This window comes from Rosa chinensis, chromosome 6, assembly GCF_002994745.2.
Source record: "Rosa chinensis cultivar Old Blush chromosome 6, RchiOBHm-V2, whole genome shotgun sequence".
Lineage (NCBI taxonomy): Eukaryota > Viridiplantae > Streptophyta > Magnoliopsida > Rosales > Rosaceae > Rosa > Rosa chinensis.
In genome coordinates, this window is record NC_037093.1 from 49,036,893 (window position 1) to 49,061,883 (window position 24,991).

Consider the following 24,991-nt stretch of genomic DNA (forward strand, 5'->3'; position numbering starts at 1 on the left):
ATAAAATATAAAACTAGGACAAAAACCAGCCCAAAATAAGGCCCAAGAGAGCAGCCCAAGGAGATGAGTCCAGCCCAAGGCCCAACAAAATATTGACCCGAGCCAGCCACCAAAACCATTCTCGGCCAGCGCCGACGATCACTGCCAGACCAGTAGTGGCCGCGACCCCCACGAGATCACGCAAAAACGCCTAGCCGCGCCGCCACAACGATCAGTCCAGATCCACCATGGCCTCGCCCCTGCAGCGATCCTCCCAAACCACCAGAGCTGCGCTGCCACACCATCACCCAGAAAACCGCCATAGCCACGGCACCATCACATGTCCAGGAGAGCTCCCGACGAAACCCCGCCGCCAGAAGTCGTGGAAGTTCCGACGAACCACCAAAACTTGCACAAACTGATCATCAGGACTCCTTTGCCAAACCTCGAGCCACCACCATTCAGAAGACTACACGATCATTGCTTTCAAAACCTGCCCGGCAGCAGCCCAGTCGGCATGGCGAACCACCACCGATGAGCGCCGCCGGAAGAGAAGAGTAGGAGATCTTGAAGAAAACCCTAGGCACGGTCCGAGTAGTTCGGTACCTAACCAGCAAAATGGAAATAGTTACATTGTTAGGTGCTTGGTCTAGTCCATTTGTTTACAGGGTTATCTGGGCACTTAAACTCAAAGGTGTAGACTATGAGTACATAGAGGAGGATGTCTTATACAACAAGAGTGACCGTCTTCTAAAGTACAACCCAGTCCATAAGAAGGTACAGGTTCTTGTTCTTGCCAGAAAATCAATCGCAGAGTCCGCTGTCATTCTTGAGTACATCAAAGAGACGTGGCCACAGAACCCCTTGCTTCCTAAAGACCCTCATGGACGAGCTCTAGCTCGATTCTGGACAAAGTTTGGAGAGGACAAGGTAAGTAATGATCACTAAACTATTTTACTACGTTATATATATTGTCAAATGAGTCATTTGTCGCATGTTTGTTTATGTAACTAGTTGACACTTGACTGTCTAACAACTAACAAAAAAATCGAATTTTATCCAACTCGAACTAATGTAGATGTTTGTGTGACACAGAGTCCAGCCCTGTTTGGATTTTTCTTGACTGAGGGAGAACAACAAGTGAAAGCAACAGAAGAACAGCAGGAGCAGCTGAGAATCTTGGAAGAGCAGGGCCTCGGTGACAAGAAGTTTTTCGGTGGAGACGAGATTGGAATGGCTGATTTAGAATTTGGATGGCTAGCTTGGTGGCTGGAAGTCTTGAGTGAAGCAACTGGGGTTAAAGCTATTGAAGTCGAAAGCTTCCCTCGCTTACATGCATGGATTCAAAGGTTCAAGGAGATTCCCACAATCAAAGAGACCCTTCCTGATCGCAGTGCAATGTTGACCTATTTCAAAGATGGAAGAGCAACAATTCTTGCTTCAGCAAAATCTTAAACACTAGCTAGCTAGAACCTGCTTCTGCTGAGCTTCTACTTCTCAAACAATGATATAGCTATAGCTGTTAGCTGATGTAAGTTTGTTTCTGTAATTTTCTTATCCACATTAACTCCATCAAATAAAAGCTCGTAGCTTGAATAAACATATATTTCCATGGACTTATGGCATAGATATATGTTTGTATATGAAACAGAGTCCATAAATTCCATCAAATTTTCAAGAACATTGGCATATCAAAAAATTAACTCCAGCAAATAAAAGCTCGCAGCTTTACTTCTTTAAAAAAATTTCAGTGTTGTAGAATAAGAGAATTGTGTGCTTCTTTATTGATAATAGGGCCCTTTATATAAAGGGTCAAGAGTACAAAGATTACAAGAAATTCTATTATGAAAAGAGATATGAAATCTATGATTTAATGTACTTTCCCTATTACATAAAATATCACATCCATATTTGGACTAGTCGCACCAATTCTAGGTTTTGCAACAATCAATTATCATTATGGTGTCACATTCTTGCTACTATAAGCCTATAAGTAGGTATCATAGTGCTAACCCAGCTCATTCATCCGAAATGAACGTTTAAATACGAATAACTGTAGTGATTAGGGCTATCAATATGGTGTCACATTCTTGCTGCTATAAGCCTATAAGTAGGTATCATAGTGCTAACCCAGCTTATTAATCCAAAATGAACGTTTAAATATGAATAACTGTAGTGATTAGGGCTATCAACATTTTGTGTCTTAGTTTGTATTATGTCGACCGTATTAAACATGTCACAACAGACAAATTAAATCCAACTTATTTTATAATCATCAGAAACAAACCCAAACTTGAAATGAATTATGATGACAGTATAAATGAATTAATTCACTTAAATATCTTAAACATGTTTCACTCTCTCAATTTTATGAAGATTTTCGGTTGTATTATCGAGTCTGTTGTAATTGATAACCTTGCGACATGATCATACCACTACCTAGTCTAAGTCATTTCATCAAACCATTAGAAAATATAAATTAACCATTCAAGGCTTTGGTAAGATTTTGCAAATCTGCCCCAATTCCATTTCCCACTTCATCATAACTATTTGGCGCGAGCATTTTGGGGGTTTAGGGTTTGGCCTCAGCAAATATCCACACCGATGATGGACGACGTCATTCAAAATACCGGCACGAAGGCCCGATTCATGGACTGCGAAGAAGAAGAAGAAGGCCCGACTGAGCGAAGAAGATAGGAGGAGTTACAGTTGGACTGCTTGACCAATGTACTCTCCATAGTTGGGATGGAATCTCTGCTTCTGGCCGTCCCTTTTGTTTGCATATCATGGTACAAAACTACTCTCAATCCTTTATGCTGGCATAGTCTCAAATTCCCAGACTATGTACGTTGTCTTTTGTTCATTGGTAATGTGGATGATGATATGTTCATTTGTAATGTTGATGATGATGTTGGGCCTTAGAGTTTTGGTCCCTTTTATGATAAGTTTATAGATCAATGTGGAATTGATAAGAGTCGTTTCTCTATCACTGCTTTGTAAATTGTGTTGTAAACCGTAGCCGTGGAAAGGTTACTTTACTTGAATGACCTGCATTCTGTACCGAAGAAGCGGTGAGATATGTTTCACATGAGTGCCCCCTCCTTAAGGTTATCTGGTTCAAGGATGATTTAGTTGTGTTCAAGAGTTCTCAGATTATTCCAGAGGTAATTGCAAAGTGGAAATTTTTGGAGTCAGTGTTTTTTTGGGGGAGGCGTGGTTAGAATTCTGAAACAGTTTGAAAGGAGGAGTTGCCCTCAAGGTTTGAGTAAACATTTTAAGGTATTGTTGGCATCGGAAAGTGTCATCTGCTGCAATGTTTTGGATAGAATCCTTGTGCAGATTGGCACTCACTGCAAGTATTTTACAGATTTAAACATTTTTCACGCCACTGTTGGTGAAGTTGAGGCATCCACAATTGTGAACTCGCTGCCAAACCTTCAGAATTTTTTGCAAGAAATTGTCGCATTGAAAGGGATGGTGTGTTACGCTAATGCCGGGCTGCAAACAGCTTGTGCTTTTTGATGCCCAAAACTGTGAAGGTTTTGAAGAGGGTGATGGAGAAATATCAAAGCTTGCTTCCCATATTGATACATTTTTTTTGTAGGAGTTCTCAAGGCTATAAGTTGGTTGTTTTAAAAATGCTTAGCAATGTGAGGAAGCTTTTTTTCTTGTTGGGTGTATCAAATAGGCTCAACTAAGCCAATATCTTGATAGACTATATCACTTAATCTTAATGATATGTTTGTTTGTCGTCTTCCATCTAGATATATAGATATATATATATATATATATATAGATATATATATATATATATATATATAGAGCATGTTACTTAAATCATAATGCTATGTTTGTTTTTACAGCTGAACTCCAAATACAAGTGCTAGGGTGGATTTAATTTCGATTTTTGATATTCTTATATGGATTTGTTTAAGTGATAGATTCTCTATTTGAAGGATGTTGGGCTGACTTTACAGCAACTATGTTTGCTGCCAGAACTGTTGCTCTTGTTCAGGAACTAGGGACGTTGGGATGTTGGGATGTTGGAGTAATATTTCTACGGTTTTCTTGGTTTTAATATCTATTGTTTGATGATCAACATTCTTCTATTTCTTTGGCAAGTCCTTTATCATTGTTTCAAGAGTCCAAGATTGAAACTCAATAAGTTTTGCAAACAGTTTATTCTTTGTGTATATTTATGTGTTAAGGCATTTTATCGGATGTAAAGATTTCCTGCATAATCTTCCCTCCTCTTTTTTCATGTTATTATCCTAGTTTTTGTTTCAAGCTTTGTATTCACTATTCAAAGCCCTTCAACTTTAAACCCAGCTTATCTGTTTTCCCACAGTTTTTCTTTTCAGAATTTTTCCTTGTCGTAATTTTCCAAAGCTTACATCCAAATAAAACTGGGCTTGGAATAAAGATAGTAGCTTGAGTTTTATGTACTTTAAAGACGCAGATTGCGGTTGCAGCCTTCAGGGCTGAGCCATTCTAGTAGAGTTATGTGATCATTTCCAAGCCTATGGATGGTGTGAGAAAGCTCCTTGAGATATGCCTAATTCAACCCCTTATTGCATTGTATTGTTGTTACTTTCGTTGGACTATCTTTACCTTGATGCTCGTACAAAATGGAAGATAAGTTTCAACTTGTTAACATACAAACCTTGCATTCTTGTGAACATCATTCTTACATGTAAAAGATCAAGCGAACAAGAGAACAAGAGATGGAAACTAATCAGAAGGCCTCTGATGTCTCGTCTTTTTCGAATAGTGTGCTGAAAGGGGATATAGGGCCTTGGATGTTAATGACATACAAGAATAAAAAGAAGGTTTCTGCGGAAAATGGTGGTATTAAGAAAGTTCAAATCTCTGGTTCCAGGTTCAATGTGCTGTAGGATTAAAATGGTGATGAGCATACTGATAATGGGGACCCTGCTACAGTTGGCGCTAGACCTATTGTTACACCCACCCCTCCCACTGTTAAACTTTGGAAGAATTTCCAAGACAAGGCTTTGAAGAATTTCCACCCGATCCAATACTTCCGTCATTTATTTTCTCTCCGTATGGATAAAACAAGCCCATATCAAGCGTACCCCTTAAGTTTCGAAAGATTGTCTTTATACCAGTCCAATGACATTGCGTTGGCGTAGGGCTACATCTAGCCAACAAGTTCATAACAAATGAGGTGTCCGGTCTTGTATTGTGTTAAGTACAATCATGCGCCTATTGCACTTAGGTAAGACACTTCTGCCAATTAACACGTCTTCGTTATCATCCCTGGGATGAAACGTATCTCTCTTAGGGTCAAGACTACGGACAACCATAGGAGTGCATCTTTGACTTTATCAAAATGCAAAACATATATTGACACGGTATACAAGTTCTAAATCTAGACAAAACCGTGTTCTCCCAAGGTCCTTCATTTCAAACTCGGATTTCAGGTGTTCAACGGTTTCCCTTAACTCTCAATTATGTTTATCAACATAAACCGTGACAATTGCAAATCTAGAACTTGTCATGAAAACGCAAGGGCATAGTTCATCATATCAATTCCCAATCAAGTAGTCACTTTAGTGAGCGTTTCACCCTCATTGCAAACGTGCTCCATGGTCAAAAGCCACTTGATTTGGGTAAATGAAGTACACAAGACCCTTCATTATATTCTGTATCTAGATCCCCATAGAGATACGTAGTAATCACATTCTTAAGTTGCATGTTCAGTTATTCGGAAACTACCAAACTAACAAGGTAGTGGAGTGCAATGACATCCATTAAGAGAGAATATGTCTTCTCGTAGTCGATTCCAGGGCATTTTGTGAGAAGTCTTGGGCCATAAGGCGAGATTATCATCTCTTTTTCTCATCTACTATCCAACGAAGGCCTATTAATGTCAACAAGTTTTATGTTAGGAGGTGTTGGCATCTCAGACCTGAAATCCTTCCTCTTTGTTAGTGAATCCAATTCAATATGGATCGCATCTTTCCATTTAGGCCAATTTTTCTACGTTGGCATTCTTCAACGGAGTACGGTTCGATGTCATTGGTCTCAATAATTCCACGTCTTCATGTACACTAGTGTAATTCGTAGAGATCTCTATATTCTCAGGAATTGGTTCTAACATTGAGGCGTCCCCAACGATGTCTCTTGGACATAACCAAATAGAATATTCTCATGAGACGGATTTTGAGTATCAATGATCAATGGATCAAGTTGTGCCAAACTCGCTCTCTTCCTAGGGCGAGAATACATCGAACCTATGGGTCTCCTACGCTCTTTAGCAGAACCCATGGCCTATGACGCCATTATGCCACCTTTGTGGCATCACCATACCACCATCCATGGTAGTGGTGCCGTACCCATCTCCTCTGGGTGGCACCATGTCCTCTTGTGGGGACATCAATCCTTACAGACATGTTTGCAGCAGGTATATGTGATCTCGTCATTTTTAGGGGATCAAGATGAGACATAGTGGGGACAGACCACGACAATTCTTGTCGTTCCTGTTGAACATTGACTTTCTAATCTCCCCCTAACGAAGGGAAGACTGTCTCATCAAAGTGACAATTTGCAAATCTAACGAAAAAGAGATCGCTTGTCAAGGGTTCTACATAGCGGACTTATAGTTGGAGACTTCTGTCCAACACAAATATATATATACATATATATATATATATATATATATATATATGCATTCGTTGCAATGACTCATGTTGATGTGTTGTGGCAGCGCAATTGGCACTTAAACCGCACACTAAAATATGCATAAGTATGAGATATTTGACTCGAACCCTGTCACTAGCTGTAACGCAAATAAAAGTTGAGTGGCTGCTATGAATCATAGACTAGTTAGCATAGCTGCATGCGATATCGCATAACCCAAGCGGAAATATTGGTGTGCATTACCAAAGTCCGGTCTACCATCGTAGTCTTTTAATGGTGGCTTTTCTGCGAGACCAATTGGGTGTGTGCATGGGAATATGATACTTGATATCAATACCCAATGATATGCAATAGTCATCGAAAATTTTCGATGTAAACTCTCTAGCATTATCAAGTCAAATTGACTGAATGGGATGATCTGGGTAGTGAGCCCGTAGCCATATGTTCTGGGCTAGGAGTTCATCATAAGCAGCATTACGAGTGGATGATAGCGTGACACGTGACCAGCGTGTCCGCGCATTAACCAACACCATAAAACATCTAAGCAGTCCGCAAGTTGGTTGAATCGATCAACAAAATCCCCTTGGATTCTATGTAAGAATGGAATTATTTTTTTAGTGTCCTTTGCATAGGATGATCTTGATCCTAAAAAAAAAACAGGCTTTACTGAACAAAAGATTGGCCTTATAATCAACCAATGAAGGTTTTGGTTGAGCCACAATGTCACAATTTACTTTGAGAAGTAGAGAGAAGAGCCAAGTCTCCATACATGGCGTCAAAGCCATGATTTTGCCGGAGGGGGATCACGGCGTCGGCCGGTAGTGCATGGCGGAGGCACCCCAAGGCGCGGCGGCGGTGTAATGCTCTCTTTGAATCGACTTTTGATTCTCACTTCTCTTCATTCTGAAGAAGAGATGTCTGTGTGAAGTCTTTAGTAGCACGGATTATCATATCATGACCTGAGTGTCCCAAACGGTCGTGCCAAAGCCTATATGTGTCAGAATCCCATAAGTCATCTCTCATGACATGGTTGGATTCAATGACTCGAATAGTGGTTGCATACAACCCACTAGAGCGACACATAAGTTTCTCTAATACTCGTTTTTGTCCGTAGTCATTACAGGTGATGCAAAGGAACTCTTGTGCATTCTCACAATGTGTTTCCACATGAAAACCATTGACTTTTATAACTTTCAAATAAAGTTCGAATTAAGGTATGTCCAAGACATTAAGTAAAAGAATCGACACTTTATTAATAGCTAATGATTACATCAAAGTTTCTTAACCAAAGTCTAATCCAAAATAAAAATTAAACTTAGACAAATTGTAGTCACTCAATCCATTTGGTAACTCCAATCAAATATGACCAAGGAAGTAGAGAGAAATGTTGGTGGAGCGAGGCTCTCTTAAGTACCACTAATTTCAATCACTTTCCTAGACATCATACTTCATTGGATGCGCCACTTGAGAAAGAGTTAATACAAAATTGTCATTTATTGATTAAGGCATGATTGCCATTACATAATTCTTGGAAAAATAAAAGACTATTCGAAATAAAAATCTGCGGCATTTTGTCTTCATCGCCAGATTTAAAGTCTTTTTGAACTCGATGTCTTAATCACCATGATGTGGCTACCTTCTTAGGTACATTGCAAATTCGGGTCCATTGATCAGACGTTCCATATCAGAAATAGACACCATAAAGAGGATTCTCCTTTGATTGAGGCGCATTGGCTCAATTTGCATGGTCCCTAGGACCGGTGGCGTTGGAAAGTGATGACCATGGCCAACGTTGGCTCCATGGTTTCCAACCCTTCTTCCCTCAAAATCACGGCTCCTACGGTCGCGTGATTGTCGCCTTGGGTCATAACGTCGACGGCGACTTTCTCTAGCCATGGGATGATGATCTTGATGGCCATCTTGAGGCCTATCAATTTTTCTGTTCATAGCTTCAATAAGCTGTTGAAAACTTGTGATCCGTCTTGCATTTACATGAGTCCGGAATAATTCTGAGGACCTCATAGCATAGACAGGGAAGATATTTAGGGTTTTCTCAATCAATTGATCTTCTGTTATTGTCTTTCCACAGAGACGCATCATTGATCTGATCCGAAGAGCTTCCGAATAAAATTGCATAACCGTGTCAAATTCAGAGAAGGGAAGATCATTCCATTCTGCTTCTATATTCAGAAGGATGGAGTCACGAACATTGCCATAACGTTCACGAAGCGCTTGCCAAAGCTTTATGGTGCTATCCTCATTTATGAACTCAAACTGGAGGTCACTGTCCATGTGACGTTTCATGAAGGCAAGTGCCCTGGAATTATCTTTATCAATTTGAGGATCTGGAGCTATTTCTATATGACAAAGCTCTTGGATTGTATGCAATAAATCTCGGGCAGTAAGATGGATCTCAATGTCAATGGTCCAGTCTAAATACCCTTTGCCTGCATAATCCAATGGAACAAAATCGAGTTTGTTGACATCCTGAAAAAGGGTGAAACAAGAACGAATTAGTTTCGGAGCTAAACTTCCACGAAAACTAAAATAATAAGATTTCCGAGCTATGCTACCAAGAAATCAATTTCCAAGAATATTTGGATTAGACCGAAACAATGATGTTTTAATATGGTCACAATTTGGTGCTTGCGGACGCTCTTAGCCCAAATATTATGAACACTCTTAGTTCATTGATTACTAACGCCCTTAGTTCATTTAGTGTGAATCCTCACAATTCCGCTTATTAAATAATTGAACTCACGTTAGTATATTGCAAATCCTGCAGAAAATAATGAAATTTAAAAGACAAGAAAGCAGGAACTTTAATCATAAAGACTTACTTGTTGAAATTCGGAGCATATTCATTTCTAAATAGCTCCCACTTCAAATGGTGTACAGGTCTCAAAACGACTCCAATTAGACTGAAATTTGGAGGTCAAATAGAAGAGATAGAGACGAAAAACTTTGGTGAAGGAGGGATTTTTATCTAAGGTCCCGATCAAGACGTTTCGGGGCGTGCAAACAGGCTGATCTGCACAAGAACGAGAGTGCTACTGTGTTGCAGGGGCAGCAAGCGTGCGACGATGCTGCAGGGGCAGTAGGGGGCACAAGGGTGCTCAAGGGCTGCAGGGGCAGCACACGGTATGGCTAGCTAGGGCTAGGAGCTTGCGGCAGTTGGTCTTGGCAGAAACTGGAAAAGCTAGGCAAAAAGTCATTTCTACAAGGAGGACCAGTTGGTGTGAAGGTCGGTTCAGGGGCTTCTGGACCGGTTCTTGGAGTATCGCTTCCGATTCCTAAATCCTAAGACAGAGATGGTGCTGCTGACAAAATTTGGTGGTAATTGGGTGTTCGAAAGGTGGTGAACCGGTGGAGAGATCGCAGCGGATGGTTTGGGGCTTCCAGCGGCCCGTTCGTTAAGTTTCCGGCTGGTTTTGGTTATGTACGTTTCTGCCGGTCCGGACTCCTTGGGTCGGGGGCTACTAGTTGGGAGGCGGAGGCAATTAGGGTTTGAGGGTTTCGACTTGTTTTAGGGTTTTTGTTATTTGTCTCAGGGTTAGGGCTCGTGCTGATAACGTGTTAAAGTAAATTGGAATTGCAAAGAGAATTGTAGTAGTATTATTGATAATATAGAAAATTACATAGTAGCACCTGACCAAAGATATAAACACAGAAAACCCACCTTCAATTTGTTTTATACAAATAAGGACACAAGCCCAGGCCCAAAACCAAATGAAGCAGACCTGGCTTCAAATTTTGATAGAAAATGACTAAAATGCTCAATTTTTATTACAATTTACGCTCATGCCACTGCCATAATCCTCACCAACCAAAACCTGAAATCCCAAAATGCAAAATGCAAAACGCCCAAACCCAAATCAGAAAACCTAAACGCATTGCAAAATCTCCGTAGTAGCAGCAGTCAGCTTGAAATATCAGCCATGTCCATGGCTCTCAAAGCTTCACGGCTGTAAATATAGCCGTCGCCGCCTCCATCTCGAAGGTTGCATGCCACGGTCGCGAGGCAGGTAGCTGAGGCTGTGGTGAGTTCGAGGACGAGGTTGGCTGTGAAAAAGCTTAAGGAGGAGGAGGTGTTGCCGGAGTAGGAGAAGGAGAAGGAGAAGGACCGTGTGATTGTGATTTCGGAGAAGGAAGACTCTGATTCGGAGGGTGAAAGGAAGGAAGAAGAAGAGAACAAAGCTGTGATGGCTGATGATAGTGGTGGCTTGAGTGCTAACTAGGTTGCTGGGCAAGAAGAAGAGGGCAGTACGGCGCCGTTTCCTGAAAAGGTATCCAAAAATGAAACAAACTTTGTCGATCAGGATCTGGTAGCAGGATTGGACGAGTGTAGTAGCAGGATTAGGTGATGACGAGTGCAGTAGCAGAACACGAATACAAGTGCAGTAGCAGAACTGGACGAGTATGAGTGCAGCGAGTACAGTAGCAGGATTGAACGAGTGCAGTAGCAGGATTAGGCGATGACGAGTGTAGTAGCAGAACTGGACACGAGTACAAGTGTAGTAGCAGAACTGGACGAGTATAAGTGCAGTAGTAGGATTAGGCAATGATGAGTGCAGTAGCAGAACTGGACACTAGTACAAGTGCAATAGCAGAAATTGACGAGTATGAGTGCAGTAGCAGGATTGGACGAGTGCAATAGTAGGATTAGGCGATGAGATGAGAGTAGTAGGCTAGAGTGAGGTCTAATATTCTTTCTTTTAGCAACGTGTAAAAGAAAGATATATATATATATATATATATATATATATATATACATATCCGATCCAGAGAGGAGTTCCGCTTTGAAATTAACGTGTGAAGTTCGAGTTTTTGGTCACTTTTCGGTCGCATATCCACATCTCGACCGTTCAGTTTTTAGGTACTAGTGTATAGATCATCTCTGCAAATTCTCAACCAAATTGATGATCGTTAAGGTATCTAACTCGCTTAAACCAATGGACGGACTGAATCTGTCAACCTGAACCGTACTAGCTTTAAGGCAGTTATCAATGCCTTAACGATCATCATTTTGGCTGAAAATTTGCAGAGACGATCTATACACTAGTACCTAAAAACTGAACGGTCAAGATGTGGATATACGACCGAAAAGTGACCCAAAACTTGAACTTCACACGTTAATTTTCAAAGCGGAGCTCCGCTCTGGATAAGATCTGTATATATATATATATATATATATATATATATATATATATATTTTGCTTTTGAGAAGTAATATAAACATATTATTCTCAGAAAAAAAAAAAGTAATATAAAGAGATTATTCTCAGAAAAAGAAAGAAAAAAGTAATATAAAAGGATTAAAAATCAAAAGGAGTAGTTAAGGGGAAAAAAAGTAACATAAACGGATTATTCTCAAAATAATAATAATAATAATAATAATAATAATAATAATAATAATAATAATAATAATATAAATGGATTAGAAGTCAAAATGAGTAGTTAAAGGTAAAAAAATAAATTAACTCATGACATGTGGCAAGTAGAGAGCATATTGTCCTTATTTGTAAGATTTAATCCTTATAAAGGGATTACAAGTCAAAATAAGTAGTTAACGGTAAAAGAGTAAATTAATTCATGACATGTGGCAAGTGGAGAGTATATTGTCCTTAGGGCATCTCCAACAGACTAGCTATTTCAACAAAAAGTTAAAAATTTGGCTAATTTGAGATAGTTTAGCACTCCAGCAGAATAGCTATATGAAAGTTAAATTTGGCTTTTGCTAAAATCTCTAGCTAAATTTAGCTAGGGAGGAGAGATAAAATAACAAAAAGCTAAACACTCCATGTTCAATTTTTTTAGTTTAACTAATACTGCTGGAGGAAAAACTAGAAATTTACTACCTAAATTTAACTTTTAGCTGATTTAGCTAAAAAAATAGCTTTTACTGTTGGAGATGCTCTTAAGTGTAAACTTTTGTCCTTAAATGTTCAAAACCAAATATTGTGGAGTTTTTTGTGTTTTGAAATCCTATCAAGGGGGGTATATGTAGTTTGTTATTGATAATAGGAGCCTTATATATAAGGATTTACAGAGTACACAAAAGGTAATAGAATCCGAACATAACTAGAAAATCTAGAACCTTCTCCTATTACAATTCTAAGACTAAACCTTTGAAGAGGCATACATGATGTCGATTTCCTTCAAAAGAGTAATCTATTTTAATAAGGTTCTCTTCCACATATTCATACTTGAATTTTAGAGACTGTAACGAAGATGTTCCTAGCAGCTTCACTTGTTCCATTTCTGTAAACAAGTGCTCTATTTCCCTCTTAACACCTGTCCTCAACATAAGGATTGGCTTCGGTGTGCTTTATAAATTTGTAGTCAAATGTTCTGGTTAACTTTAGGAAGATTAATCGTCTGGTATGACTTTCTCGACAAGTATCTTTTTGTTTAAGAAACATGATAGTCAAATATAGCAAAAATTACCAGTATGAAAGGTCAACAATAGTAAAGAGAGAGACCCTTACAGAACGCAGGACAATGTTGACTTATTTTAAAGGCCGAACAGTAACTTATGGCAGATCATTCAGCTATATATATATATACCCAGTAGAGTAAGAAGATGAGCAGAAACTAAACGAATATGGAGGAAGTGAAGGTAATAGGATTCTGGACAAGTCCATATGTTCACAGGGTTACATGGGCTCTGAAACTCAAGGGAGTCGAATATGAATATCAAGAAGAGGACATATGGAACAAGAGTGATTTGCTTCTTCAGTACAACCCAGTGCACAAGAAGGTTCCAGTGTTTGTTCATGGTGGAAAGACGATTGTAGAGTCGGGTATTATTCTGGAGTACATTGACGAGACCTGGCCGCAGAACCCTCTAGTTCCAACAGACCCTCATGCGAGGGCCATGGCTCGATTTTGGATAAAGTTTGTTGGTGACAAGGTAATCAGACATACCGTGCCTTTCTTCATAGAGAGTTTCTCCTAATGAAGATAAAATGTTGCCTTAACTGATTGGCTATTTTGTGCAATTTAGATACAGAACTTTGTAGGATTCTATAAAAGAACTGGAGAAGAGCAAATAAAAGCAGTAAAAGAAGCCCAGGAGTATCTGAAGATCTTAGAAGACCATGGCCCTGAGGAGAAGAAGTTCTTTGATGGTGACAACATTGGAATGACAGACTTATCCATGGCATGGCTAGCATTCTGGCTTGAGGCCATGGAAGAAGCATCTGGTGTACAAGTTCTCGAAGCCAATAGCTTCCCTCGCTTGCACGCATGGATTAGAAATTTCAAGCAGGTTCCTGTGATTAAAGAAAATCATCCTGACCACACTCGGCTGGTAGCCTATTTCAAACGGCTAAGGGAGAAGTTTACCAAGCCAGCGACGACTTGATATCCTACTCTTAATTTCAAACAACAGCACATGTAGCGGGTAAGAATAATGGTTGTGAGTTGTGACATAAACAATAAACAAGGAATAATACCACTGAATAGTTTCAATCACATCAAGTACTGTTAGTGACTGAATAAGAGAAGTTCTTTCTAATGCAATTTGCTTGTCCACTGGCTCATGTAACTTTCTACATGGAGTTGAATCCAAGCCTCCACTCCATTTTAATTAAGAAGAATATTTTGGTAAAAAACCAGAGCTATGAAGACAACAATATGTAATGCAAGAACACTGTACCTGTACAACCTCCAATGTGTTTCTACCTTGTCTTTAAACACAGAATAAGACCAATTATAGAATTTACAACATGACATAATTAGAAGAGTTAATTACTTGTAAGTGCATCTTTGAATGTTGTTTTAGCCATAAGGCCACCAACTAATTTTTCCCCTCATAAGGCCACTAGCTTAAAAATAGTGTTATATTTTAAATATAAAAACCAACATATTTACATAAATGTCACTAGAGTAAAAAGTCAACAACTATTCTCTCTCTCCTCTCCAGCGAGGTCTCCAGTCAACTCCGGTCAACCTCCAGCGGGTCTCCGGCCAACCTCCTGCCAACTTCCAGCGGGACTCTGGCCAACCTCCAGCGAGTCTCCGGCAAACTCCGGTGACCACAAAATCTACTGTCACTAACACCAAAAGCTACTGTGGCTAGCAACAGAAACTATTCTGATGAGATTTCCGGTAACCTCCGCCGAGGTCACAAAAACTACTATCACTAGCAATAAAAGCTACTATCACCAGCAACAAAAGTTACGCTGGTGAGATTTCTGACAAGGTCACAAAAGCTACTATCACCAGCAACAAAAGCTACACTGGTGAGATTTCTGACAAGGTCACAAAAGCTACACTGGTGAGATTTCCATTGAGGTCACAAAAACTACTGTCACAAACAAAAACTACTGTCACCAGCAACAAAAGCTACTGTCACCAGTAACAAAAGCTATTGTCACCGATACAAAAAGATACTCTCACCAGCAACAAATGGCTACTGTCACCATCATCAACAACAAAAGCTATTGTCACCAGTATTAGAAAGCTACTCTCATCAGTAATAAAAGCTACTCTCACCATCACCAAGCAGAACAAAAGCTACTCCCAAAGACTGAGAAAGCTATTTTTAGAGACTAACAAAGCCATAGAAATATAAAAGATACAACCAAAATAAAAATGCTACTACAATTGAGGAAAGAAATCATATTCAATGATATAAAAAGTATCCAGGGTTCAACAATGATATATCTATGTAAAAAACGACTTCCATAGTTGTAAAAAGTCACTACCATTGTTGTGAAAAGCTATTACAATAGCTGTATAAAGCTACTGTCAATGTTGTAATGCTACTATCATTTTTCAATGTAAGAAACTTTGCCACTGCTGTACAAAGCTACTACCAATGCTAACCAATATTGTAGAAAGTTATTGCCAATGTTGTAAAAAGCTATTTCAACTGTTGAAGTGCTACTGCCAGTTTTACTTTGTACATGTTTTCTTGTTTTGGCAGCCCACAGCACTACACCAACCACACTTTATATGTCTTCTCTAGCCACCTTCAATTAGGCAAAAAAAAAAAAAAATCAAAGTCAAAATCAAAATATAGAAGGCTACCATCACAGTTATACAACTCAACTAGAATTAATAGTTATACTACTGCCAGTTTTGCTTTGTACATGTTTTCTTGTTTTGGCAGCCCACAGCACTACACCAACCACACTTTATATGTCTTCTCTAGCCACCTTCAATTAGGCAAACAAAAACAAAAATCAAAGTCAAAATCAAAATATAGAAGGCTACCATCACAATTATACAACTCAACTAGAATTAATAGTTATAGAAAGCTAGCACCATAGCTATTGATTGCAACTAAAATATGATCAAGATTGATTTTTGTGATCAAAATTGAAGATAGCATGCCAGCAAACATCTACTTTATCAACTTGACAAAAAAAAAACCACAGTCTAGACACAAAACTAATAACAAAATGTGCAAAGCTACTGATCTGATTGTGGAAAGGTACTGCTAGAGTTTTAAAAAGCTATTGATAGAGATATAAGAAGCTACTAGCATAGCTTTCCAGTAGCAGAGAGCATGAATCCATTAAATTTGCTTTTATAGTGAATGTGTTTTCTCTAACTATATAAGTAGCTTTCTTTAACTAGGTCAATATGCTCTCTTTAATTGCAGAAGTAGTTTTTAATAATTTAGTCACTTTTCCTAACTAGGCGTATAACTTTCTCTATGTCAGATTTAAACATCAATTCTTCAGAACAAAAAAACCAATTTATACACCATGTCTATAATGAAAACCCAACTTAGGGACTACAAGAATTTTCTATAGCAATTGAAAATAATTCTATCTCAGCATGAATGATCTAGTGCTTTTATAGCAATTGAAAACAATTCTATAATAATGGCTTTCTAGATCATTAACAAATGTCATACCAAGGAGGAACAAAAGATGGTGGCTCGGCAGAATATAACCAACACCAACCAAACCAAAACCCAATCATATCAGGCATGTAAAGTTAACCAAACTCAACAAAATAATGCAAATATAAAAGATGATCTTCAAGACTAGCTTGAAATACCTCAACTACATAACCTAACTACATCTACTTTTAAGTTTAATTGTCCAAAATAAAATGAAAATTTCCATCAATAATTGCCATAATTGAAACTCCAAAGCTTACCAAAGGAGTGATCTGATACTCTGCCTCTACAACAACTTGAATGCCCAATCCCGCAGCAATTTTGGCAACACAAATTTTAAATTCCACAAATTAGAAACCCTAAATCAACACTAATTTTAATCAATTCGAAAAAAACAAAAGAAGATTCAACTTACAGGTAGATGAAGCTAAAGTGGTTGCGGTCTGGTGATGAGGAAGATGGTGCCGATGAATCTCAAACCGTTGAGAGCTCTTTGCGCTCTTGATCTCGTCCTTTGAAGCTTCGTCTTCAGCCTCCTCGCGTCGCGTCGCGGAACCGTCGGATTGCTGGAGTTGGACGACGCGGCGATGGGTTTGCCGTTTGGATTCGAAGATCCGAGGCCGAACTACTCCAGCTCGTTTCCATTCGGGTCGGCTCCAGCTGAGAACGGTAATGGAGAATGGAATCGACGACGGAGTTGTCGCATTCGACTGTCCTGTGCTACCGGAGCTGAGCGAGATGGTGAGGAAGGATGTTGCCGGAGCCGAACAAGATCATGAGGAAGGGTTTTCTCGCCGGGGGGAGAGAGAGAGGAAAGGAAGAGAATGATTTTCTTTTTTGCAATAGAGAGAAAATGAATGATGTAGTTGGTTTTCTTTTATAAAGGGCAAAATGGTCAGAAAAAAATAGTTTGAAGATGCAAGTGGCCTTATATGTACAAGAAAAATTAGGTAGCCTTATGACTAATTAAAGTTTCAAAATAACACTTATGAGTAATTTTCTATAATGTTTCTGGTTTATGAAGAATTTAATTCGGCAACACGAAGCCTGTTTATATGGCCTAGTCTTTCATTTATAGCCTCACTGAGATTGCAATTTATCAAGCAATGTTGAGTATTACTATTCTGTCCTTTACTTAAACCATAATCATCTAACCATCAACTTCTGATCACATTCACTTTACTCACGTAGTGCAATGCGGTCTGGTCTAGGGAAATTGGGGTTCCGTTCAGTTTGCAAATTCTTAACTGAGCTAAAGTTATGTTTCATCGATTGATCATCTGATCAATTATCAAGCTCTGCTCTTAAAAGAAGTCTGCATCTCTTGTGCTAGCATATATAACAATTCTCATTGAGATTTGGTTGAATATATGATCAAAATATACCTTGCCTTCATAAGGGTCATCCCAAAACCAAGGGATTCTGTGGCACACGTCCTCAATGTATTCACCGGAATCTCTGTTCCTCTTGTTCGGGGACTAGAGACTTCTTAATATCTTTTGTTTCATGATCCACATTCTCTTCTTTCTTTGGCCAGTCCTTTCTTTATCATTGTTTGATGTTTTAAGATTCAAATTCAATAAGTTTTTGCCAACAATTCATTGCTTTATGCATATTTATGTGCAGAGGCTTTCTATCTGATGCAAAGAATTCCTGTACAATCTTCCCTCCTCTTTTCTCATGTACGTTATCATCCTAGTCTATGTCTGAAGGTATAATCTGAGCCTTGGTAACTTTAACTCTGTATACAACTATATACACCATGCCATGTAACGTTCCCATGTTTATCTATTTAAAACTTCTCCTTGCCTTGAGTTTCCAAAGCTTATTTCGAGTAACCGCTTTCAATTGGTTCGGTTCTGTATATAGAACTGGTTTTTGAACAAAGATAGTAGCTTAAATTTATGTGGTTTGAAGACTCGGATTGCTGTTACATTTGGTGGAGCATACTAGAAGATATGATCATTTCTAAAGATCTCTATTTAGTGAGAATGCTCCTTGAACGAGCACCGGAATCTTCTTATTAACCAGGTTATACTTCAAAATAAGACTAATCTTCTTCACAAGGTTCTCTTCCACGTATTCAGTACCTAACACATTGTTTTAGAGCCCATATGATACTTGTAACGAAAAGGACTGGGACATGTTCCTAGCAGCTTCACTTCTTCCATTTCTGTAAGCAAGAGTTTTCTTTCCCTCTTCAACACCTGTCTTCAAGATAAGGATTCGCTTCGTTCTGCTTTTCAAATTTTGTAGTCAAAAGTTCTAGTCGACTTTAAGAAGAATAATCAACTAGTACAACTTGCTTGACAAGTTTTTTGTTTTTGTTGGAAAAACATGATCTTCAGAATTTGGGGTGCAAAACGATATCTTATCTCTAAGATGTATACCAACTACATATGAATAGTAAAGTCAACAATAGCCAACAAATGATAAATTGGCCTCTATCCTTCCTTACCTTGTACATTGACTGTGAGGCATATATATACATGTAGAAACCAGTCTAGGATCAAAACAGAACCCAGCAAAATGGCACAAGTTACATTGTTAGGAGCTTGGCCTAGTCCATTTGTTTACAGGGTTATCTGGGCACTTAAACTCAAAGGTGTAGACTATGAGTATATAGAGGAGGATGTCTTATACAAGAAGAGTGACCGTCTTCTAAAGTACAACCCAGTCCATAAGAAGGTTCCGGTTCTTGTTCATGCCGGAAAACCAATCGCAGAGTCCGCTGTCATTCTTGAGTACATCGAAGAGACGTGGCCACAAAACCCCCTGCTTCCTAAAGACCCTCATGGACGAGCTCTAGCCCGGTTCTGGACAAAGTTCGGAGAGGACAAGGTAAGTAATGATCACTCAACTATTTTTACTACGTTATATGTTAGATACATACCTGAAATCAAATTCTCTAAAAAAATAAAATAAAATAAAAGCATTCTAATGATGAGGTACCTTTTTAGTAAATACCTTACAAATAGAACAATTGTATAATATGTTATTAACCTATGTTTGCTTTCCATTCAAATGTTTATATGAGAAATATAAGATACCTTTTATATAGAAAAAACATACCACAAAATAGAGAAAATCATATATAAACCTCGATCTAGGTATTGATTACGAGAGCTTCAATATTCAAGGGTCTAGTTCATCAAGTGTATTTGTTTAGAGCTTGTGGCATATGAAGCAATTTTTGACAAAAACATGTTTTATTTTCTATGTCACTTAATGAGTATTTATATATGTAATCAACCTAATCAACAGATTTGAGTGTATATTAAAGAAAAAATCATGCATGGGTTTAATCTAATAAGTGTAATCAAATTTGGGTGTAAAATACTGTAATTAGCTGAATGTAGCTAGGGTTTAATATTTATTCAAGTGGCGGCCTCTTTTAGGGTTTCGTCGAGCACGCTAGAGCTCCGTCAAATCTTGTTAGATCAACGGTCCTCCGGTCTAGGTATGTCACCCTGCGTCGTCGGCTTTGGGTATCTGCGGCTTTTGGGTGGGTGGATTCCTGGATCTGTCTAACCTGTAGACATTGCACGGCTGTGGTAGATTGGGTCTGAGGAGCGGCTGCGGTGTGACATGGCTTCTCATCTGGCTAACATCTTGACCGTGGAAGGACTGGCTTGGCCTGGGCTTGGTGGTTGCTGAATTGGGTGTGGCGGCGACGTGCTTGTAGGCTGCGAGGGTCTGCTGCAAGGCTCAGCGTTCGAGGGGTGTAGCAAGCCTAGTCTTTGCTCGAGATGGAGATGTACGGTTGGAAAAGCCCGCCGCCGGAGCTATTCGACTGGTACGCCATCGGGGACGATGGTGGTGCCAAAGGAGCAACGAGCAGTGGTGCTTCTCCTCTGTTGGCTTGGGTTTGGGTCTCTGGGCCTAGGCTCAACCTTGGGCTGATGGGGCAGGAACTATTCCTGCTAGGCCAGTTTTGAATTGGGCTTGTGCCTATGGACTTGGGCTCAAGTCAAGGCAATCTGGGCCCTAATGTATTAGGTTATGAGCCTGTGTAAGGTTGGATTAACTTCTATGAGTCTTCTATGACGTTTCTAGTCACTTGCTTGTACCACAATTGCATGATTGGCAGGTGGGGGCTAGTTGAATGATTTCTTTTCCGTAGGAGGCAAGGTTTTTTCATTCTTGTATAGGCTCACTTAAATATGAGCGTTCCAGAGATTATAATGATCTGCTCTAGCTTAGATAGTTTAGTTCGAATTTTCTTGCCGAGTTTTGCTTATGTAAGTTATTGTAGACTCTAGCCTATTGGCTGTTGATCTATGAAATCAACTTCTATTTCAAAAAAAAAAAAATTGGATGTAAAATGAAATGCCCCATTGTCAAATGAGTCATTTGCCGCATGTTTGTTTATGTGACTAGTTGACACTTGATTGTCTAACAACTAACAAAAAATCAAATTTTATCCAACTCGAACTAATGTAGATGTTTGTGTGACATAGAGCCCAGCCCTGTTTGCATTTTTCAAGACTGAGGGAGAACAACAAGTGAAAGCAACAGAAGAACGGCAGGAGCAGCTGAGAATCTTGGAAGAGTAGGGCCTCAGTGACAAGAAGTTTTTCGGTGGAGACGAGATTGGAATGGCTGATTTAGAATTTGGATGGCTAGCTTGGTGGCTGGAAGTCTTGAGTGAAGTAGCTGGGGTTAAAGCGATTGAAGTCGAAAGCTTCCCTCGCTTACATGCATGGATTCAAAGGTTCAAGGAGATTCCCACAATCAAAGAGACCCTTCCTGATCGCAGTGCAATGTTGACCCATTGCAAAGATCGAAGAGCAAGATTTCTTGCTTTAGCAAAATCTTAAACACTAGCTAGCTGGAACATGCTTTTGTGGAGCTTCTACTTCTCAAACAATGATATAGCTATTAGCTAATGTAAGGTTGTTTATGTAATTTACTTATCCACATTAACTCTAGCAAATAAAAGCTCGCAGCTTGAATAAACATACATTTTCATGGACTTATGGTATGGATATATGTCTGTGTATGAAACAGAGTTCATAAATTCCATCAAATTTTCAAGAACATTGGCCATTCACTGATGTCAAAATAAGCAATGAGTGAGAGAGGGAAAAATTCCATCATGTCAAAATAAGCAATGCGAGAGAGAGAGAGAGAGAGAGAGAGAGAGAGAGAGAGAGAGAGAGAGAGAGAGAGAGTTTGAATGTCTGAGATATTGTTTAAACTTAATAGGTCACATATCATATGAGTAAAGAAGTATTCTATTGATCTATGAAGCACTTATAAAAATATGTGACTCAAGTTTCAAGCAGTGATTATATATGTTTAAGGAAAAGAGAATTATAGACAGAATTAGGAGTATAGTTGTGTCTTTCATTGATAATAGGAGCCCCTATATATAGGGAGTATAAGTACATAATCTTTGAGTACAAGGAATCCTATTCTAAATAGAACTAGGAATCTAGAGTATTCTCTCCTATTACAATTATATAAAGTAATCCTAGTTTGGTAAGGCACATATAATCCTGATATCCTTCAATAATCCCCCATGTGACGTCCAAACATGATGTCATCGTGACACCATGCCCTTCAAACGTTGCCTCGTTAAAAACCTTACTCAAGTAATAAAAACCTTATGGGACAAAAACAAGCTTGAGGAGGAGAAAAAGAGTATAATGCGCCCATCACTATTCGAGATTAAACATGTAAACGTCATTCCTCCCCCTGATGTCGAGATCTCCCCCTGATTACTATAATCGTGGGAGTTCGGATAATTTTCGCATTCCGATACTCTTCACATGTTTCTCGAAAGTTGATTTAGGTAGTGACTTAGTAAATAAGTCAGCTACATTATTCTCAAAAAGTATCTAATTCACTTCAATCTTAAGAAGTGTTTGTTGGTGTTGTTGTTGTTGATTGTAGAAGAACTTAGGTGATATATGCTTGGTGTAGCCCTTGATGAAACCTTGCTTCATTTGTTCAATACAAGTTGCATTATCCTCATAGTTAAATACACATAGGTTCGTCTGTGGTAGACTTTAAACCACAAATTCGTTGAATATGGGAAACTATGGACCTTAACCATATGCATTCATGAACTGCTTCATGAAGAGCAATAACCTCTGCATGATTCAAAGAAGTAGCAACAAGTGTCTGCTTTGTAGACCTTCAAGATATCATGGTGCTTCCCATAGAAAAGACACAATCAGTTTTGGGAACGACTTTTGTGCAGGTCAGAGAGGTATCTTGCATCAGCAAAACCCATCAAAGGTATAGACTATGAGTATGTAGAGGAGGATGTGTTATACAACAAGAGTGACCGTCATCTAAAGTACAACCCAGTCCATAAGAAGGTTCCGGTTCTTGTTCATACTAGAAAACCAATTGTAGAGTCCGCTGTCATTCTTGAGTACATCGAAGAGACGTGGCCACAAAACCCCTTGCTTCCTAAAGACCCTCATGGACGAGCTCTGGCTCGATTCTAGATAAAGTTCGGAGAGGACAAGGTAAGTAATGATCACTCAACTATTTTTACTACGTTATATATATTTTCAAATGAGTCATTTGTCGAATGTTTGTTTATGTAACTAGTTGACACTTGACTATCTAACAACTAACAAAAAATCGAATTTTATCCAACTCGAACTAATATAAATATTTGTGTGACATAGAGCCCAGCCCTGTTTGGATTTTTCATTACTGAGGGAGAACAACAAGTGAAAGCAACAGAAGAACGGCAGGAGCAGCTGAGAATCTTGGAAGAGCAGGGCCTCGGTGACAAGAAGTTTTTCGGTGGAGACTAGATTGGAATGGCTGATTTAGGATTTGGATGGTTAGCTTGGTGGCTGGAAGTCTTGAGTGAAGTAGCTAGGGTTAAAGCGATTGAAGTCGAAAGTTTACCTCGCTTACATGCATGTATTCAAAGGTTCAAGGAGATTCCCTCAATCAAAGAGACCCTTAATGATCCTAGTGCAATGTTGACCCATTGCAAAGATCGAAGAGCAAGATTTCTTGCTTTAGCAAAATCTTAAACACTAGCTACCTAGAACCTGCTTCTGCTGAGCTTTTATTTCTCAAACTATGATATAGCTATTAGCTGATGTAAGGTTGTTTCTGTAATTTTCTTATCCCCATTAACTCTAGCAAATAAAGGCTTGCAGCTTGAATAAACATATATTTCCCTGGACTTATGGCATAGATATATGTCTGTGTATGAAACAGAGTCCATAAATTCCATCAAATTTTCAAGAACATTGGCCATTCACTAATGTCAAAATAAGCAATGAGTGAGAGAGAGATAAATTCCATCATGTAAAAATAAGCAATGTGAGAGAGAGAGAGAGAGAGAGAGAGAGAGAGTTTGAATGTCTGAGATATTGTTTAAACTTAATAAGTCACATATCATATGAGTAAAGAAGTCTTCTATTGATCTGTGAAGCACTTGATAAAAATATGTGACTCAAGTTTCAAGCAATGCTTATATATATATATATATATATATATATATATATATATATATATATGTTTAAGGAAAAGAGAATTGTAGACAGAATTGGGAGAATAGTTGTGTATTCATTGATAATAGGAGCCCCCATAAGTACATAATCTTTGAGTACAAGGAATCCTATTCTAAACAGAACTAGGAATCTAGAACATTCTCTCATATTACAACTATATAAAGTAATCTTAGGCCTAGTTTGGTATTGATTTTGGAACCTGCTTTTGGTCCAAAAGTGCTTCTGGTGCTCAGTGAGGCTGTTTAGTAAACTCCAAAATTCTCTCATATTCCAAAAGCGCTGCCGCCCACAGCAGGAAATCAAAAGCTAGTTTTAGTAGCTTTTGAAAATGACTTCTGCGGAACCGAGCTGAAAAACACGGAGGTATTAATGAAGTTGACTGAACTACCTTATTTTTCCTCGTCCTTTTCTAAAATTTACATTAAACATTGATTGCCAATCTTTTCTCCTCTTCGACAACTAGAACAGAGATGACCCAGAATTTTCTGACTCTTCACCAACCTTCACAAACACTGAAAATTAACTACAGATAAATATCAATAGCGATGCGTTAAGGTCAGAATCAGACCAAAGCAAACCAAGCTACAACCCTGCAGTGGCCTTGGCAGTGGCCGAATTGTACCCAAAACGTTATTCATCCTAAATTCAACTATAATCGAAACCAAGTATATCAATACGTAGAGCGTGAAGAGGAGATCGACTTTCGTACCTCATGCATTGCAGATGATCGCCGAAGTTGCCTAAAAACCTCAAAATTCTGCTGAAAAGGCTGGAGCTTCTTGGTTTCAAATCACCTTCATCAGAGCTCGTCGGTGAAAACCCAAGCCCTAGGCTTGGTCAAGACGGCGATGCGGTGCGAACGCCGATGTCTGACGCCTAGAGATGGCTGGAATCGGAAGTGAGGATCGGTGACTGTCGAGGATATTGAAGAGGCAGAGAGGCATATGAAGTTCTAAAATTTTCTGGAGGTTTCTGGGTTGTTGATCCGATCTCGGCCCTT

The 24,991-nt window shown here is 39.0% G+C and overlaps 2 protein-coding genes, 1 long non-coding RNA gene and 1 pseudogene across 3 annotated transcripts; 3 read left to right on the plus strand and 1 right to left on the minus strand.

Moving 5' to 3' along the window:
* Window positions 1–510: 510 nt before the first annotated feature.
* LOC121048840 lies at window positions 511–23,665 on the plus strand (annotated as a pseudogene).
* LOC121048753 (probable glutathione S-transferase) lies at window positions 13,223–14,115 on the plus strand. The gene is made up of 2 exons (XM_024311878.2): window positions 13,223–13,552; window positions 13,646–14,115. The coding sequence occupies exons 1-2, from the start codon at window positions 13,244–13,246 to the stop codon at window positions 14,003–14,005; spliced, it is 669 nt and encodes a 222-aa protein (XP_024167646.1). The 5' UTR covers window positions 13,223–13,243; the 3' UTR covers window positions 14,006–14,115.
* Window positions 15,526–16,783, minus strand: LOC121049866. Its single transcript, XR_005801487.1, has 3 exons — window positions 16,759–16,783; window positions 15,738–15,803; window positions 15,526–15,617 (listed from the first exon to the last, which is right to left on the minus strand). It is a non-coding gene; the product is annotated as an uncharacterized LOC121049866 (long non-coding RNA).
* Window positions 18,990–21,477, plus strand: LOC112174157 (glutathione transferase GST 23). The gene is given in 2 exon segments (XM_024311886.2): window positions 18,990–19,339; window positions 20,959–21,477. Coding segments are annotated over 2 exon segments (672 nt in total). The 5' UTR covers window positions 18,990–19,027; the 3' UTR covers window positions 21,319–21,477.
* Window positions 23,666–24,991: the final 1,326 nt, after the last annotated feature.